Source organism: Pholcus phalangioides, unplaced genomic scaffold, assembly GCF_987345545.1.
Source record: "Pholcus phalangioides strain wild (caught in Gottingen) unplaced genomic scaffold, Ppha-v1.0 ptg000001l_1, whole genome shotgun sequence".
Classification (NCBI taxonomy): domain Eukaryota; kingdom Metazoa; phylum Arthropoda; class Arachnida; order Araneae; family Pholcidae; genus Pholcus; species Pholcus phalangioides.
This window is the reverse complement of record NW_028301594.1, coordinates 21,178,546-21,196,888: the sequence shown is the minus strand read 5'-3', so window position 1 is coordinate 21,196,888 and position 18,343 is coordinate 21,178,546. Positions and strand designations below refer to the sequence as shown.

Here is an 18,343-nt window from a genome sequence, read left to right as displayed (position 1 = left end):
CTTTTTAGAGTAGCCTTACCTTTTCTAAAAAAAGGAGCTAAAACTGTTGGCAAACAGATTTTACGCTCCGGCGCTGATATTGTTGATGACGTAATGAAAGGGGAAAACGTCAAAAAAGCAGCGAAAAGAAGAATGGGTGAAGCTGGAAAGATACTGACGGAGAAAGCAGTGGCCAAGACTCGGTTCATGTTTGGAGCGGGACATAAAAGGAAACGTAAGAAGGTGAAACGCATCATTTTAGCCAAACGACCCAGCCTGAACACACACGATATTTTCGATCCGTGATGGCTTTTCTCTTGAAGGATTCTCCTCAACTGGCAAAATCTGAACTCAACCTTTTCACTCTACCTGGAACACAGACTACCATAGAAAGTGGAAAATGGGTTACCTATTACCCAATTTCAAACGTCTCCGATGGTGGCCCACTGGAATTTAACATTGGCGGAAGTGGTGACGAGTATCTGGATCTCTCTCAAACGTTAATTCATGTGAGAGCTAAGGTCGTGAAAGGCGATGGAACTTTTCTGGATAAAGGGAGTAAAGTCGCCCCTGTGAACCTATTCTTGCAATCCATGTTTTCCCAAGTTGATGTTTCCCTGAATGACCGTCTGATATCATCTTCCAGTAACACGTACCCCTACCGAGCTATGATAGAAAAACTCCTGAATCACGGAAACGAAAGCAAAACCAGCCAACTGACTACAGAACTCTTTTACAAAGACACTGCCGGAAAAATGAGTGATGTGGACCCGAAGTCAGAGGATCCCAACGAAGGTCTAATACAACGAGCAGCGTTCATCGAAGAAAGTAAGACCGTCGACATGATGGGTACTATTCACGGAGACATATTTTGTCAACAGCGACTCCTACTGAATCTTGTCTCTCTAAGAATAAAAATAATACGTAGCAAGTCAGAATTCTGTCTCCTTTCACCAGACAAAGATGCAAACTTCAAAGTCATTCTCCGTGACGCCTGTTTATACATAAGACATGTCAAAGTGTCTCCTGGTGTGCTTGTGGGACATGCGAAAGCTCTGAGCCATACTCCAGCCAAGTATCCGATAGACAGAGTAATATGTAAAGTTTACTCGCTACATCAGGGTAGCATGTCGTGGGTTCAAGACAGTGTCGTCGTTGGACAATTACCCAAGAGAGTGGTAGTCGCTTTAGTAGACAACGACGCTTTTTCGGGATCGTATAGCAAATCGCCGTTCGAGTTTAAACATTACGATCTTAACTTCATAGCCGCGTATACTGACGGACAGCCAGTACCTTTCAAGCCTCTAGAGCCCCAGTATGATCAAGGCTTATATGTCAGAGCGTATCATAGTTTGTTTTTAGGTACTGAAAAAGCATGCCAAGACAGGGGTATAGACATCTCTCGAAGTGAGTTCCCATTGGGGTACGCTATCTACGCCTTTGATCTCAGCGCCGATCTCTGCCAAGGTGATCATTTCAATCTGATCAGGCACGGCAACCTACGACTGGAAACAAAGTTTAAAGCCCCGCTTGTCCAACCAGTCTCTGTCATTGTCTACCTGGAGTTCGACAACGTCGTAGAAATAAATCAGGCACGAAACATCCTCCATGATTTCAGCAGTTAAAATATGTATTCGTCTCAAATAAAAACAATTTTAGAGCGGGAAACACCATATTTCATCGGCGTGTTTCCATGTGACATGTTACCTGTGCATATTCAAACTTATCCGGCGTCTTTAGTTGTGAACGCAGATAAGCATACAGAACCTGGTTCTCACTGGATGGCAATCAACATTCCGGATAAGAACACCTTGGAATATTTCGATTCTTACGGACAGAAACCAGAGACTTACGGAAAAGAAATTGCATCATTTACAAGAAGATATAAAAACATTTTATGGAACTGGACTCCTCTACAATCACCTACCTCCAATGTATGTGGACAGTATGCTGTGTTCTTCGTGATACAGAGAAGTAGAAATGTAAGTTTGGAAAGTATTGTTAAGAAACTAAACAGAAAAGGAAATGATTTTGCTGTTTATCAGTATGTGAAAAAACATTTTGCTGTACGAATGTTTTTCAAAAAGTAATAAAGAGATTTTGCCGATACATTGTGTTGTCTTTTATTTCTGTCGTTTGAAGTTTTTTTATTAAAATGTTATGTGAATAATCTTCACGCGTAGTAAAATGAGACACAACAAGTTCATTCAGTTCAAATATTTATTCATATCAAGATATCGATTGCATGCTCGATAAGTTTATACATCTGTCTGGAATTTAAATTTATTCCTTTTATCGTCGGTGTGTTATTGACAAAAACACGAATATCATAAATTGTATTACATTTCGTGAAAAAAACACCATCACCAAGAGATTCGGAACGGGAACAGTTTCCTCTAAATTTAAAGCTTGGGTCGTCGTACGCAGTCAATGCAAGGCTAGATAAAGTGATAATTATAATCACGGACACAACGATGATCCCGATTAAGGCTTTTCCGGTTTCTTCACGACTAAAAAATTTTCTCTGGGCCGTCACAGCGATATCCGTCTCCTGTTGCATAATGGAACCCTCTGTACTGAGAATGATGACGACCGATCCCCCGGAAGTTTATAGCGACAAGGTAGCAGTAGCCAATAGCGATGAGGCAGCAACAGCCAATAGCGATAAGACACCGGAAGTCTCTTAATCGAAAGCAGATGTCACTTAATAAACACCGGATGTCGTCATTCTGTAGAGATAAACAGCGTAGGTCACCTAATAGACAACAGAGGTCACTTGATGACCGGATGTTCTTTGAACTCTGGGTTCTATTGAGAACGCCGGAAGTCATTTAATAGAAAACAGATGTCACTTAATAAACACCGGAATAGAGATAAGACACCGGAAGTCAGTTAATTAACAGCAGATGTCACTTAATGACCGGATGTCGGCATTCTGTAGAGATAAACGACGGAGGTCACCTAATAGACAACAGAGGTCACTTAATAAACACGAGAAGTGCGATAAGACACCTCGTACTATATCTCACCACCGGAAGTCATTTAATAAACAACAGCTGCCACTTAACACCGGAAAAGAGATAAGACACCGGAAGTGCGATAAGACACCTCGTACTAGATCTCACCACCGGAAGTGTGACGTCACTTCCGGCGGTGGACCGGGCCCGATACTACTCATGGGTTCCTCTTTATTTCGGAGAAAAATTTTACCGTTGCATGCACAATATTTTCCACCAATTCGACACCATCATTTTCATCGCAACATATATAATCACCAAATAATTCCAAAACCTTATCAAACTCTACTGCAGTGGTGCAATTTTCGTCACCTACACTGCTGAGACTTCTTTGTTTATCCGAATATTCACCTAACCATGGTTTTAGCAAGCAAAAATACTCCACTATATCAGAATCATCGTCAAATAGATCGATTTGCGCTTCAATCCTATGCAGTTGGCCTCCGGCGGTGGAGCCAATTAGTGGACAAAATCTCGTCATATTCTAAGATAAGCGGCAAGCAAAAAGCACTTACCTTTAGCAGACAAGCTGTAAGCAAGGCACCAAATGCAGCATGAGCACAAAAATAAAAAAGCACTAAGGGGGACGTAACTAGCGTGGGAGAAAAAGAATTTGGGCAGGGGATCAGGTCAGGTCGTTGAAGTTCACCGTCGAATGCTACCGCAACCTTTGCCGTATCTTGTTCCAGAAGCGTCGGAAGGAAGCTCTCGACTTATTTTCTGAAAAAGAAATCAATGCATTCAGGTAAAACCTCAACCAGTCGAGCTCCAACCCGTGGCCCTTCGTTCTCCTCCTCGCTAATATTAGGATGAGTCCGTGGATCAATTACAATATATGGTTTTATTACAGAAACACTCATTACTACAAACTACACAACACACACAAGGACGGTTACAAGAGGAATGAGAACAAACAGTACACCAAAGCTGCATTAAGAGTAAGCGTGAACAGTCCTATGGAAAAACCGGAATCCAAACATGACATCAGCGCCCTCTCTGTTGAGGAAGGACAAACTCCTGCTGCTGGCCTGTGATTGGCTGCTTGCGTCGGGAAGGAATCGTCTTTTTTCCCCTTCACACCATTTTGTTTACTTTACTCACGTAAAGACGCTTGGTTAGGTTGGTTAGCTATTGCTCTTGATTTTTTTTGGCGAATTTTAATCTTTAAAATTCTAAAAAAGGTCCTTCTAAGGGCCAACTAAAATTCTCTACATACCTTGTAGCTATATTTATTGAATATGTCCGCGTATCCGAAGTTTTATTGCAGATTTGATGGTTGCAAAATGAACTCGAAGACTGGTGTTCACATTTATAAATTTCCGAAAGACAGCAACAGGTAAGTAAAAAATTTCATTCATTTTATATTATTTTCTAGGACATGATAAAAGAATTGATTTATCAGGGCTATAGTCAGTCATTCATCCGTAATTTTCATTTCACCACAGAACCGTAAAATTGCGCGAAATTTCACTGAAGGGGAAAGAGCCTGACATTGGTAGGGGTAATAATAATGTGCTTTGAAGATAGATATAGACATATATACAATTGTAATATTTCAATTCATTTTCACGGACGTTGAGGGGGTAGACATGTCAGGGCAGCACGTTTTTACTTGTGTGGCGTCATCTCTCGCCCCCTTTCGTGCACCGCCTGATGTGTGGGTGGCAGAGGCAAAAAAGGGGACAAGCGAACTGTTTTCCCTTGCGTGACCTACTTCTTCCTCAGTGTGTTGCTCTCGCGCAAGTGTATAGTTTCTCCTTTTTTATAATGTGAATTAATATTGTTAACCGATGTAAATAGTTTTCTAAAATTAAATGAACTTAAATATTATCAACCGTTTCATCAATTGGAGTCAGAATACATTTCGTCCACAATGTGTGCCAGTTCTCTACAGTGGTGAACTCGGATTACAACAGACAACGCAACAGCACAGTAAGTGACTTTTGAAGGTTTCTCATCTCGTTTCTAAAACCACGCTAGTTTCGTTGACGCATACTAAACTATCGATGTCGAATACAGAGGAAGTTTTAAGAGTGGCAGTTAAGCCACCACCGTTATGGAGTGATAATATTGAGCTATGGTTCTCGAATTTAGAATCGCAATTTTCTATCGCGTCCATTACGTCATCTGAAACTAAATTCCATTATGTCGTCACCTCCCTCGATAGTGAACTCTCGACGTACGTCGCTGATATCATCACTAATCCTGCGTGGGATGATCCTTATGCGGTAATAGAAGCACGTTTGATCAGTCAATTCGCAGAATCGGAAACTGCTCGTATTCGTACTCTACTTTCCGATATGACATTAGGTGACCAGAAACCTTCACAGTTGCTACATAAAATGACCCAACTGGCTTCTAAGAGACTCTCCGATGATGTTCTCAAAATGCTTTGGCTACAACGCCTGCCAGTAACAGCACAAAAGATTCTGTCAGCGAGTACCGACAAATTAGATGGCTCGGCAACTGTGGCTGATAAAATTGCGGAAGTCTCACAAATGACACCTTCTGTTTCTTCTATCCATAAAGATTCCGATGATAGAATTAGTAAATTGGAAGCTCGCATTGTGGATTTAACTGAAATGGTTAACAAACTTTCGCATGGTATTAGATCGCGATCTAGGGAGCGCAACCAACGCGCAAAATCACCATCACGGAAAAAATTTACAAAATGCTGGTTTCACTACAAATTTGGAGATAAAGCTCATAGGTGCATTCCACCATGTGATTTCCAGGGAAACTAGTCAGCTCGCAGCTTTATGCGACGAAATCTGCGGGTGAGACACATAGTCGCTTATTCATTAAGGATCAAAATTCAGGTCTCAAATTTTTGGTCGACAGCGCCGCTACAGTTTCGGTTCTTCCTGCTACTGAAAATCTCAAACCTGCTTCAAATAAAAATGTTACGTTATTCGCAGCAAACGGTTCGGAAATTAACACCTATGGAACGCGCGTATTGAACTTAGATTTAGGATTTCCACGAAAATTTCGGTGGACTTTCATTATTGCTGACGTATCAAGACCCATTTTGGGAGTGGATTTTCTCGAACGTTACGGACTTCTACTCGACATCAAAAATAATCTGTTGATTGATCACATTAGTTCAGACAGCGTTCGTGGTAAACATACATCCCATCCTAGCACGGGCATAACAGCAATAACTGGTAACACGAAATATCACGCGTTACTATCAAAGTTTCCTAATCTAACTAATTCTTCTACCAATGTTGTTCCGAAGGATAATGGTACCACACATTGCATCACAACTCAAGGTCCTCCAATTTTTTCACGAGTTCGTAGACTGCCACCTGATAAATTAACAGCAGTTAAGAGAGAATTTGAGGAATTGGTGGATCAAGGAATTTGTCGTCCTTCTAAAAGCTCGTGGTGCAGTCCAATTCACTTGGTACCAAAAAACAACAGTGAATGGCGAATATGCGGTGACTACCGACGATTGAACGCCATTACAGAACCTGACAGGTATCCAATACCACATATTCAGGATTTTGCAGCTGAACTACACGGCAAATCAATTTTCAGTAAAATTGATTTAAAACGTGCATATCATCAAATTCCGGTAGAACCTAGCGACATTCCTAAAACAGCCGTCATAACACCCGTAGGTTTATTTGAGTATTAATATGTATAAGTACGTGCCTTTTGGGTTACGGAATGCTGGACAAACTTTTCAAAGATTCATACATGAAACTTTGAAAGAACTTCAATATTTTGCATATCTCGACGACATTCTCGTCGCCTCTACCGACGCTGAAACTCACTTGACTGATTTGGAAGCAGTTTTTACAAGCCTGAATGAAAAAGGTCTTATTTTAAATCTTGACAAGTGCATATTTGGTGTTCAAGAACTACCATTTATGGGTTGCTTAATTTCAAAAGAGGGTATTAAACCCGCACCCGAAAAAGTCTTAGTTCTTACAAATTATCCAAAACCAACATCAGCTCGTGCATTACGACGTTTTTTAGCTATGGTTAACTTTTACCGCCGATTCATTCCCAAGGCAGCTTTGCAACAACTACATCTGTATAATCTCATTAAGGGTCGTAAAAAGAATGATTCTACCCCCCCCCCATTCAATGGACTGAGCAAACTAACAATGCTTTCGAAATCTGTAAGCAATCAATTGCAGACGCAGCTTTGTTAGCTCATCCACATCCAGATGGTAAACTGTCCTTACTCGTTGATGCATCCGATTTGGGTATTGGCGCAGTGTTGCAACAAAATGTTAATATTAAATCAGAGCCATTAGGATTTTTTTCTCGTCGTTTAACACCTGCTGAGAGCAAATACAGCACATACGATAGAGAACTGTTAGCGGCATATTGTGCTCTAAAGCATTTCAGTTTCACCCTTGAAGGTAGATTGTTTGCAATTTTTACAGATCATCGTCTGTTGACCTTTGCTATGCAGCAAAAGCATGATAAAAATTCTCCTCGTCAACAGCGACAATTCGACTTCATCAGTCAATTCACTACCGATATCCGTTTCATTTCTGGTGACAAGAACTGTGTGGCTGATGCATTTTCACGCTTAGAGCAAATAGAAATGCCCAGTGACATAGATTATGCAGAACTCGCGGAGGCACAGAAACTTGATGAAGAACTTCAGCACTTGCAAAATGGTTCTTCATTGACTTTCAAACCAATTATTCTGACCTCTGGAACTCCACCATTGCATTGCGACGTCTCAACTGAACATGTACGCCCGTACGTTCCCAGAGACTTTCGGAAATCAGTGTTCCAGACCATTCACAATCTAGCTCACTCTGGTCCCCGACCAACTACTGCCGCAGTAAAGAAACGCATATGGAAGTCTTTGTAAAAGGACTGTTCACAGTGGTGTAAAGAATGCATGGAGTGCCAACGATCTAAAATCAGCCGTCACACTAAATCTCCAATGGGATCTTTTCCCTTACCTAGTGATAGATTTAGCCATGTGCATCTTGATATCGTTGGACCTCTACCTCCATCACAAGGATATTGCTACCTTCTCACCTGCATTGATCGTTTCACTCGATGGCCAGAGGCTATTCCGTTGAAAGATCAATCAGCGCAAACAGTGGCCGAAAATTTCTTTTCAGGTTGGGTAGCCAGATTTGGTGTACCAAATGTCATCACGACAGATCAAGGTCGCAATTTCGAAAGTGATCTTTTCTCAGCTTTGGCCAAATTCATGGGACGAAAAAGAATAGAACTACTGCCTACCATCCTTCAGCCAATGGGATGATCGAACGCTTCCATAGACAGCTGAAAGAAGCTCTAAAATGCAGTTTGACCTTTACCGAGAGATGGACCGAGAAATTACCAGCGGTCATGCTCGGCATTCGAACTGCACTCAAGGAAGACTTAAATATTTCCCCAGCTGAACTAGTATATGGTATTAATCTCCGCTTGCCTGGAGAGTTTTTTCTTTCTTTTTCAGGTCCGAAATCGCAGAAGCAGACCCTACATAACCTGAGGGAGCACTTCCAACAGATTCGACCGAAACCTGCTTCAGATCACAGCTCGAAGTCAGTCTTCGTCCATGATGACCTACCCAAAGCTTCGCACGTTTTCGTCCGCCAGGATATGGTCCGGCACCCACTGCAACAGCCATACGCTGGCCCATTCGCAGTTCTTGGGAGGAAGCCAAAATTTTTCCAGCTTCAGATGGGGTCAAGCAAGAAGTGGATAAATAGTTTTCTAAAATTAAATGAACTTAAATATTATCAACCGTTTCATCAATTGGAGTCAGAATACATTTCGTCCACAATGTGTGACATTTCTCTACACTTGTAATTAATGTAAATTTACAATTAATAAACTCTCTAGTTAATGTTAATTTAAATAAAATAATTGGTGATAATGATACTGGGAAAGCTCATGTAACCTGCTCAGGATAATTTTTCTAAAGAAAAGATAAATTTTCCAAAAGTTTTGCTTGGAAAGGCATAAAAAATTGAAATTCTTTTGCACACAAATTTAAAAAAATACTATGGTACTTATTGAAATTTTTTAATTTCAAAAAATGGTAATTTCATTCATGTGAGTATATTTATAGTTTGTCAGTCAAGCCCCTGCATCACAAAGATATGTAGACCACATAAATTTTTTAGAAGCTATTTCTGTATCTGGAAAACTATGTCCAATAACAATGTTTCTTTCACTTTTACAGGACATGTCGACCCTATTTCATGTTGATAGATGTATTGATATAAATTCTGTGGTGTCCTAACTCCTAATCATTTCGTCTGATCAAAGAGGAAGATAACTGATTCAGATTATAAAAAAATTGTTCACATTTGTGAAGTGAGTTATTCTCTGGAATTGTTTAAAATTAACATTTATTTTTATGAAACTCTAAAACTATTTTAATGAAATATGTTAACTATAAATTGCTATGGCGATAATACTTAGTCAACCAAGCTACATTTCTCTGAAAAAAATGTTTAAAAAAAATTCTTGCTTATGTTGTGAAAACTACAACAACTACGAACTGAAAACTATGGCCAATGCCGTCCTTCTTCTGTTGTTTATCTTTTCTACTTCCCGGGCCACGATGTTTATCCGCTCTGTATAACCACATTTAATTATATTATGTAATCGTTTTTTTGTCACATTAAAGTATGCTATTTTCCTACAATATGCTGATCAATACAATTCCGTTTACGGCTCCACCATTTCTCAAAAATACAACAGATATGGCGACGAGGAAAGTTTGAATATTGGTATCTTTTTCCAAACGATGGCGAAAACTAATCCCAGTGCCGCGGATATTCATCAGGTGCTACTTCAACAGCAGCAATGGATGGAAAATTTGTTGGCAGCTCAGCAACGAAATCAACAGGCACTGCTGGAGCAAATTCTTGGACGACGAGCCGGATCACCGAAGGTAAGCGTCTCTGCATTTCGTCATTTCGATAGGATCCACGACCGTTGGAGCACGTACCTGTGCTGCGTGAATCAACATTTCGAAGCCCACGGCGTCACCGAAGACGAGCAGAAACGTGCATATTTCTCGTCATGGGTCGGTGTTGAAACTTTTGAATTACTTCAGAAACTGTTCGCGGAAGCCGATGTCGCAACTCGTTCGTATGCGGACATTGTACAGAAACTCACTTCTTATTTCGAATCTAAAACCCATGTGCTTGCTGCTAGATGTGAATTTCTCAGATGTCATATACAATCAGGCCAGACGTACGCGGAATGAGTCTCTGACTTACGAGGAATTGCAAGGGACTGTAGATTTGTATGTAGTCGTGATGGATGTTCCCAATCTTTCGTGGACTCTAATTCGTGATGCCATAGTTCTTCATACTCCTCATGACCAAGTTCGCTCTGCGGCTCTCCAGCATACGAACCCCAGTCTTGAAGATGTCCTCAAAATTGCGGAAGCTTTTGAAGCCACCCAGCGCACCGTGCGGACTCTGAAAGAGTATTCTAATGGTCCATCAACTTTCAATAATCCTCCGCTGTGTGAAGTTCTGCAAAGGAAAAATTCATACTCAAAGTCGCGGTCGAAGAATTCCAAGAGAAGTGAAATTCAGTCTTCGCAAAAACCTGGTGATGTACCTGGTACCTGTTATGGCTGTGGCGGCAGACACCTGAGGTCCGAGTGTAAATTTCGTGAGGTCACTTGTCATTTTTGCAAAAAAGGGGGCCGTTTGCTATTCAAGAAAAAAATATAATGCAAAGAAACATTCTCCAAATCAGAAACCTCAGCGCGCTAATACCTCTTTTCAGATTACAGAAACTGTGAATGCTGGCGTGGACTGTACAGATAACAAATTACTCATTTCATTGATGGTTAGTAACCAAGCCTTTTCAATTAGATACGGGTGCTTCATGTTCCTTAGTTGGGACCAGTGGATACAAAGCTCTTGGGTCACCACCGTGCAGTTCATCTACTACAAAGCTGAAAGGATATGGCTGTGTTGAAGTTCCGCTAAAAGGAAAAATTCTGATCACAGTAAAATATAAGGGTAAAATCATGGACCTTCCTCTTCTTGTTACGAATACTGCAGAAGGATGTAATATTTTTGGATTAGACTGGTTCAAAGCGTTTGATTTTCACATTGATGACTCTGTTCAGCGAATGATTACATTGGCAACAACTACTCTTCATGAAAAATTGTCCGCACAAGTTTTCCAGAGGCATGAAAATGTATTTCGAGATGAACTTGGGAAGTGTAATTCTTACAAGGCTAGTGTTTTTCTGAAGCCAAATGCTCGACCGAAGTTCTGCAAAGCACGTCCTATTCCATTTTCTCAGGAGATTGCTGTCAAAGCAGAAATTGATCGTCTGACTTCTGCAGGCATCTGGAAGCCGTGTACTACAAGTCAATGGGCAGCTCCTATAGTTGTTGTAAATAAACCGAATGGTTCTATTCGCATTTGCGGTGACTACAAAGTCGCAGTGAACTCTCAAATCGATGTAAATCAGTACTCTATTCCAAGACCTGAAGAATTATTCCAGAAACTCAAAAATGGGCAAAGATTTTCCAAGATAGATCTTTCCGATGCCTATCTTCAACTTGAGTTGGATGACGATTCAAAGAGACTGTTAGTTGTCAATACACCCTATGGATTGTTCGAGTGCCAAAGACTTCCTTTCGGAGTGGCTAGTGCACCAGCCATATTCCAGTGCTTCCTTGAACAGCTCATAGCTGGTATTCCTGGTTGTGCTAATTACCTGGATGACATTATTGTCACAGCTCCTAATGACGAGGAGCACTGCAAAGCTCTCGATGAACTCTTCCATCGTCTAGAAAGCAATGGTCTTCGCTGTAGCAAGCCAAAATGCAAATTATTCCAGTCCGAAGTTGAGTACTTGGGGTACATAGTCAACGCAGATGGGGTGCGACCATCAGATTCTAATATTGCAGCACTGAAAGACTTACCCAAAACTAAAAATATCCAGGAACTGCATTCATTTATTGGAAAAATCAACTACTATAACAAGTTCATTCCTGGTTTTTCTCAGCTGGCAGGTCTTTTGAACAAACTGCGAAGAAAAAATGTCAAATTCGAATGGAAGCAAGAACAAGAGGAAGCATTCCAGAAATTGAAAGAACACATTGTTAAAGCTACCAGACTAGTGCATTACAACTCAGAATTGCCACTGATTTTGGCAACTGATGCATCATCTTATGGCATAGGTGCTGTGATTTCTCACAGATATTCCGATGGTTCAGAAAAACCGATTGCTTTTGCTTCCAAGACATTGACTGATACACAAAAAGCCTACAGTCAAATCGAAAAATCGAAAAAGAGGCTTTATCCATTATTTATGGTGTGAAAAAATTTCATCAGTATTTGTATGGCAGAAAATTCGAACTCACGGATCACCAACCCCTGGTATCCATATTCCATCCCAACAAGCAACTTCCCGTAATGACTGCTCAGAGACTTCAACGTTGGGCAATTATTCTTATGGGATATATGTACGATATCAAATATAGACCAACAATGCAGCATGGAAATACTGATGCTCTTTCAAGACTTCCAGTTGGTTCAGATGTAGAATTTGACAGGTGGATGAATACATATCTCGCTATCCAGTTGACTACAAAGTAATACAAGAAGCAACTGCTAAGGACAAAATTTTGAAAAAAGTTCTCCATTATATTCAGAATGGTTGGCCGAAAGACTTGCCGGAGAACAATGAGGATGTAAAACCATACTGTCTAAGAAAAAATTCACTCTCTGTCAACCGAGGTATCTTGCTACTCCAAACTGAATGTCTTCGTGTAATCATTCCGATCAGTTCTCAAGACTCTTCACATTGGTCATTGGGGAATGGTTCGAATGAAACAGATGGCTCGAAGATATTGCTGGTTTCCACAGATCGAGCAGCAGATTGAAAACGCTGCAAACCAATGCCAATCATGTCAACGTGAGAAAGCTTGTCCAAAAGCAATGTTCCAGGACTGGTCAAAACCAGATGATCCTTGGCAACAGAATTCATATAGACTTTGCGGGTCCCTTCCAAAATTCCATGTGGCTTATCATTGTTGATGCATATTCAAAATTTCCTTACGTGATCGAGATGAAATCCACTACTTCAGAAGCGACTATTGAAGCTCTAAAGAAAGTATTTATCATTGAAGGTTTGCCGATCACACTTGTGTCAGACAATGGTACACAATTTACTAGCAAAGTTTTTGAGGACTTTTGCAAATTGAATGGTATCGAGCATCTTACTACTGCTCCATTTCATCCCGCCTCTAATGGCGAAGCAGAACGTTTCGTCAGGACATTCAAAGAAGCTATGAAAAAAGCGGTGTGGGGAAGAGACCACAAGTCAGAAGCACTCCAAAAGCTTATGATAACATACAGGATAACACCGAAACCGGGTTGTGATAAGTCTCCTGCAGAACTATTGCATGGCAGACAGCCTAGAAATCTGCTCTCCCTGTTATTCCCTCCAAAGGATAAAAACATTACATTTTCACAAGACAGTACTACCCACAAGTTCAGTATTAACAGCAGAGTTTTTTGTAAGAACTATTCGAATGGTCCTAAGTGGGTTAATGCCAAAGTTCTCAAACATCTTGGCAAAATGATGTATTTGGTTCAGACAAATCGTGGGAAATGGAAACGTCATCAGAACCAAATGAGAAAAGATCATTCTTCAGAGAAACATCCTGCAATGCCATCTCTGAGTACTATATGGACTATCAAATATTGCTGCCCCCTTCTACTAACGATTCAAGGTGTCCAGAGACTGCTCCCAAACCTGCTGATGGTGGTTATGCAGTTACTGCCAATACTTCAGTTGGACATCCTGAATGCTCTGCACCGATTTCGAGTCAACCCTCTTCTGTTCTTCGTAGGTCGACTCGTAAGAGAACATCGGTCGAGAGATTCATTCCATTGTGAGGGGAGGAATGTTGTGAAAACTACAACAACTACGAACTAAAAACTGTGGTCAATGCCGTCCTTCTTCTGTTGTTTATCTTTTCTACTTCCCGGGCCACGATGTTTATCCGCTCTGTATAACCACATTTAATTATATTGTGTAATAGTTTTTTTGTCACATTAAAGTATGCTATTTTCCTACAATATGCTGATCAATACAATTCCGTTTTCGGCTCCACCATTTCTCAAAAATACAACAGCTTACATAAAAATACTATCAAGGAATGACACATTAGTCTTGTACTGTTCTGCAGAGTAGACTGCTTAAAATTATGACGTAAAATTTCGGTGATTTGAACAACAGAATTTAGTGTTGAATAGTTTAAGTAAAAATAACCTAGTGGTATGCAAAATTTTGTCGTCAAAGCATGAAAGTCCATGGGAAAAAAACGTAAATGACATTTGAATGTTCACTCTGCTCATGTTACTCCACAGAATTTATTTTCCTAAAATGCTTTTTGTGGCGTGCTTCGATAGTATACACATTTGCATTTCTGTTTTGCCTGAAATATGAATGTGATTAGGAAGCAAAATAACTTATCTTTCTGATAACAAAAAGAGGGTGAATTTTGGACATTCGTGATTCTGGCTTCAGGAGATGATACGGGAATGTGATAGTCAGAAACTTCTCAATTGAAAGAAATATAGAAGATATGCTAAATATATATGGAGAATAATATAAGAAAATCTAATTAGTTAAATTTGAAAAATGAGATGAGGAAATAAAAATTCTCAATAAATATCAAGATAATCTTGGTAAACAATCAGTTGATTTTTATTTCACAAAATAATTCAAATCAAAATAATAGTTTGCAAAAAAATCATGATTTTTTTCATACCTACTGTTGTAATCAAAAGTTTTCAGTTTCATTGATTTATTCATTTTTACTTTCCTTAATGAAAAATAGATTTCTCATGTACAATTTTTTTTTCTTTGCAGGTGTCAAAAATGGGTAGCTGCCTGTAACAACCCGAAACTTATAGGAGTTTCTGCTGAAAAACTACATGCCAATGGTCGTGTTTGTGAGAGACATTTCCAGGATTGGTGTTTCATGAACATCAAATTAAAAAACAGCTTAGTTAAAAATGCTATACCCAATGCTCCAAAGCCCTGTGAAGAATCTTGTGGGAGCAGTAAAGGCCATGCACCCTTTGATAGTTTTGCCACTTCATTGAGTACTACTGCACCTAAGCTCCCAAATGCACCACACTGTCCAAGCCCTGCAATTGTTAATACCACGGTTGTTGAAAATGAATCTTTTTGTGTATCTGTGCCAGTGGATGCATCCACTCCCAAACCTTCAACTTCCTACTCTTTTCCCCAAAGTTCACTTCGCCATAAAACATTTTGCACTCCTGTTCCAGTAAAGTTCCTGAAGTTTTAAAACCGCAATTAGTGCAGTGGTTAGAGCGTAAGACACGCATTGCGAAGGATGTGGGTTCGAATCCCACTAACTCGACTGAGGTTTTTTTGTTTTTCTCATCATTACTATCTTTGTTTTTTTAATGTATGACTTAATGTGATTCTTTCATATCACCAGTGTCCAAGCAAAATAAACATGCTTTTATGAATACATGTTCTATTAATATTATATGTCTGACACACACACGATAGAATCAAAACAGGATGATCTCTTACTTGGTTTTTTTAATCATATTAAGTTATTGCCAATAGTACACAGCCTAAGAAATTTTAAGGATCAAACCTGTTAAAGTAGAAAAAATACAAATAGAAAAACAAAAAACATAATTGTTTCCTCCAAAAATATTTAAATTGCAAAAGGTGATTAATAAACTAAAAAAGTAAGGGTTCTAACGCAGATTTCGCATGAATAGCTAATATGAAATGATTTATAAAATTTTTTTTTTCTTCTGTTTCATAGATTTTTTTTAATTATAAAAAATAATCCATGTTGTAACAAGCTACTCGCTAACTTGTTACATTAATTTGTAGTTAAATTTTAATGAAGCCTTTTAGAATATAATTTTATTTACGACGCCAGACAGTCTGGGAACTGGGTTGGACTTTTATTCAGATATCGTGTATAGAAATAGGTGAGGCACCTATATGCACAGGTGTTACCTCCAACGCCTTTTGCAGATTCTCAGAATTGACCCTGCCCTTTGGGCAGTGGTACCTTGAGAAGGAGTGGCAGATGGATTTATCATTGGTATGTAGACATCGGGGCAGCAGCGAGATTCCAGTAAGGGATTCTAGTCTGGGACCTAAAGGGGAGGGGGTGTGACGTCTAGGAGACGGAACCAATGAGAGGGAAACAGGAGGAAATTGGAGGAGAGAAGGTGGTTGAAAGAGACAGAACCAAAGCCGCTTGTAAAGTAACTTTAATGCAGCTTTGGACAGAACGAACTAGGTCTTGATGAGAGGTGGTTGCCCGGGGGTTTTGGAGGAAAGTGGAAGGAGCGGATATTTCTTCATGCATCTATAAGAATTAGAGTGCTATTTGGTTTATGTGTGTGTGTGTGTTTTTTCAGCTTTGTGAATAACTATTGTCATATATTTTATTATCTCTCATTACAATTATATAATTATTTTCTCTTTGAAAACTCATGTGATATTAGTGACTCTGCGATATTTGAAGCACAAAGTTAAAATTTTGTTTTTAATGTTCGGATGTAATATTGATTTCAGCGGAACGTTTTTCACTGACGCAGATTGATTTTATAGCTACAGATACATTCTATCTTTGCATAGATAGGTTAATTAGGTATCAAGTAATTTCTTGTTCAGATTGTTTTCCTTCTTTTATGGTTGAATATGTTAATTGGTGTTCGAAATGTTGTTCTTTGATAAACATGTATAATTTTGTGTGGTGATAAGCATCCACAAGGTGCTGTGGTTCATTGTTCTGTAACAAAGAGAGGGGAAGGGAGAAAGCACATACGGAAATACCTCTTCTTTGATTGGCATTTACTACTTATCGCAAGTCCAAGGGAGGAGCGGTCAACTGATTCTGTGTGAAAAGAGGAGGAGATTGGGTTGACCTATTGTAGGACTTTGCCTAGTTTTGGTTTGGACAGGGATAGAAAGACGGCCTCGTTTTTTTTTCTTTCCCGAACCTGCTCGTTTCTCTGCAGGTTCTTTTCTAAGGCGGAAGGAATGTAACAAGCTACTCGCTAACTTGTTACATTAATTTGTAGTTAAATTTTAATGAAGCCTTTTAGAATATAATTTTATTTACGACGCCAGACAGTCTGGGAACTGGGTTGGACTTTTATTCAGATATCGTGTATAGAAATAGGTGAGGCACCTATATGCACAGGTGTTACCTCCAACGCCTTTTGCAGATTCTCAGAATTGACCCTGCCCTTTGGGCAGTGGTACCTTGAGAAGGAGTGGCAGATGGATTTATCATTGGTATGTAGACATCGGGGCAGCAGCGAGATTCCAGTAAGGGATTCTAGTCTGGGACCTAAAGGGGAGGGGGTGTGACGTCTAGGAGACGGAACCAATGAGAGGGAAACAGGAGGAAATTGGAGGAGAGAAGGTGGTTGAAAGAGACAGAACCAAAGCCGCTTGTAAAGTAACTTTAATGCAGCTTTGGACAGAACGAACTAGGTCTTGATGAGAGGTGGTTGCCCGGGGGTTTTGGAGGAAAGTGGAAGGAGCGGAAGATGACGAAAGTCTGGGGTAAGTCTTGACCTATTGCTTTCTCCATTCCTCTCTCGCTCAAGGAGTAGTAGCATAAAACATATGTACTGATTTATATGTAATTTAAATACATCCTCATATATACATTATTTGTTATAGCTGTAAATAAATAATAATTTACTCCGACCTGAGGACAAGGGTTGAATAATTGAGTGGTATTAATTGGTATCTCGAGTATCAGCCCCAGACGCTGAGAGCAGCTCTGGGACATAAATGGTGCCGCTGACCTTGCTATTGCCATGACTGATATGATATTCTGTTCATTGAGGTTTAGCGAAAATTTATTCGTTCAAATATTTTAATGCATAGTGAAGTAAATTTTTGAATTATTTGTTTTATATTTACATATTGTATTTATATTTGACATGGCAATGGACGAACTTAGTAGTAGTAACGGTTCACGTTCGCAATCGAGTACAATTCCTGGTTATATATCATTACTTCCAATGTTTAGTGGGTCTGAGGCAGATTTTCCGGCGTCCTATTTCATTTCGCAGTTAGAAGAAGTAGCTGATTTAGCGGGTTGGAATTCCCTAGAGAAAATTATTGTGCTGAAATCTAAATTACGCGGGAAAGCTGCTGAATTTCTGGCAAATAATCCAGAATTAAGGGTAGAGCAAAATTTTTCGACATTCAAGAAAGCATTTTTAGAATTTCATGAACAGGAACTCCCTCTAGTTCATAGATTAAGAGAATTTACATTTTGTCAGCAGAAAAAAGGGGACACGGTGAGAGAATATGCTTCTAGAATACGCAGGGC

General features: G+C 39.7%; 1 protein-coding gene across 1 annotated transcript; it reads left to right on the top strand.

Annotated features, from left to right (window-relative positions):
- Positions 1–284: 284 nt before the first annotated feature.
- LOC149090049 (uncharacterized protein F54H12.2-like) lies at positions 285–1,604 on the top strand. The gene has a single exon (XM_089235201.1). The coding sequence runs from the start codon at positions 285–287 to the stop codon at positions 1,602–1,604; it is 1,320 nt and encodes a 439-aa protein (XP_089091327.1).
- Positions 1,605–18,343: the final 16,739 nt, after the last annotated feature.

What these genes read in the sequence shown, in the direction of transcription:
- LOC149090049 (XM_089235201.1), top strand. Translation starts at nt 285, where the DNA reads ATGGCTTTTCTCTTGAAGGATTCTCCTCAACTGGCAAAATCTGAACTC.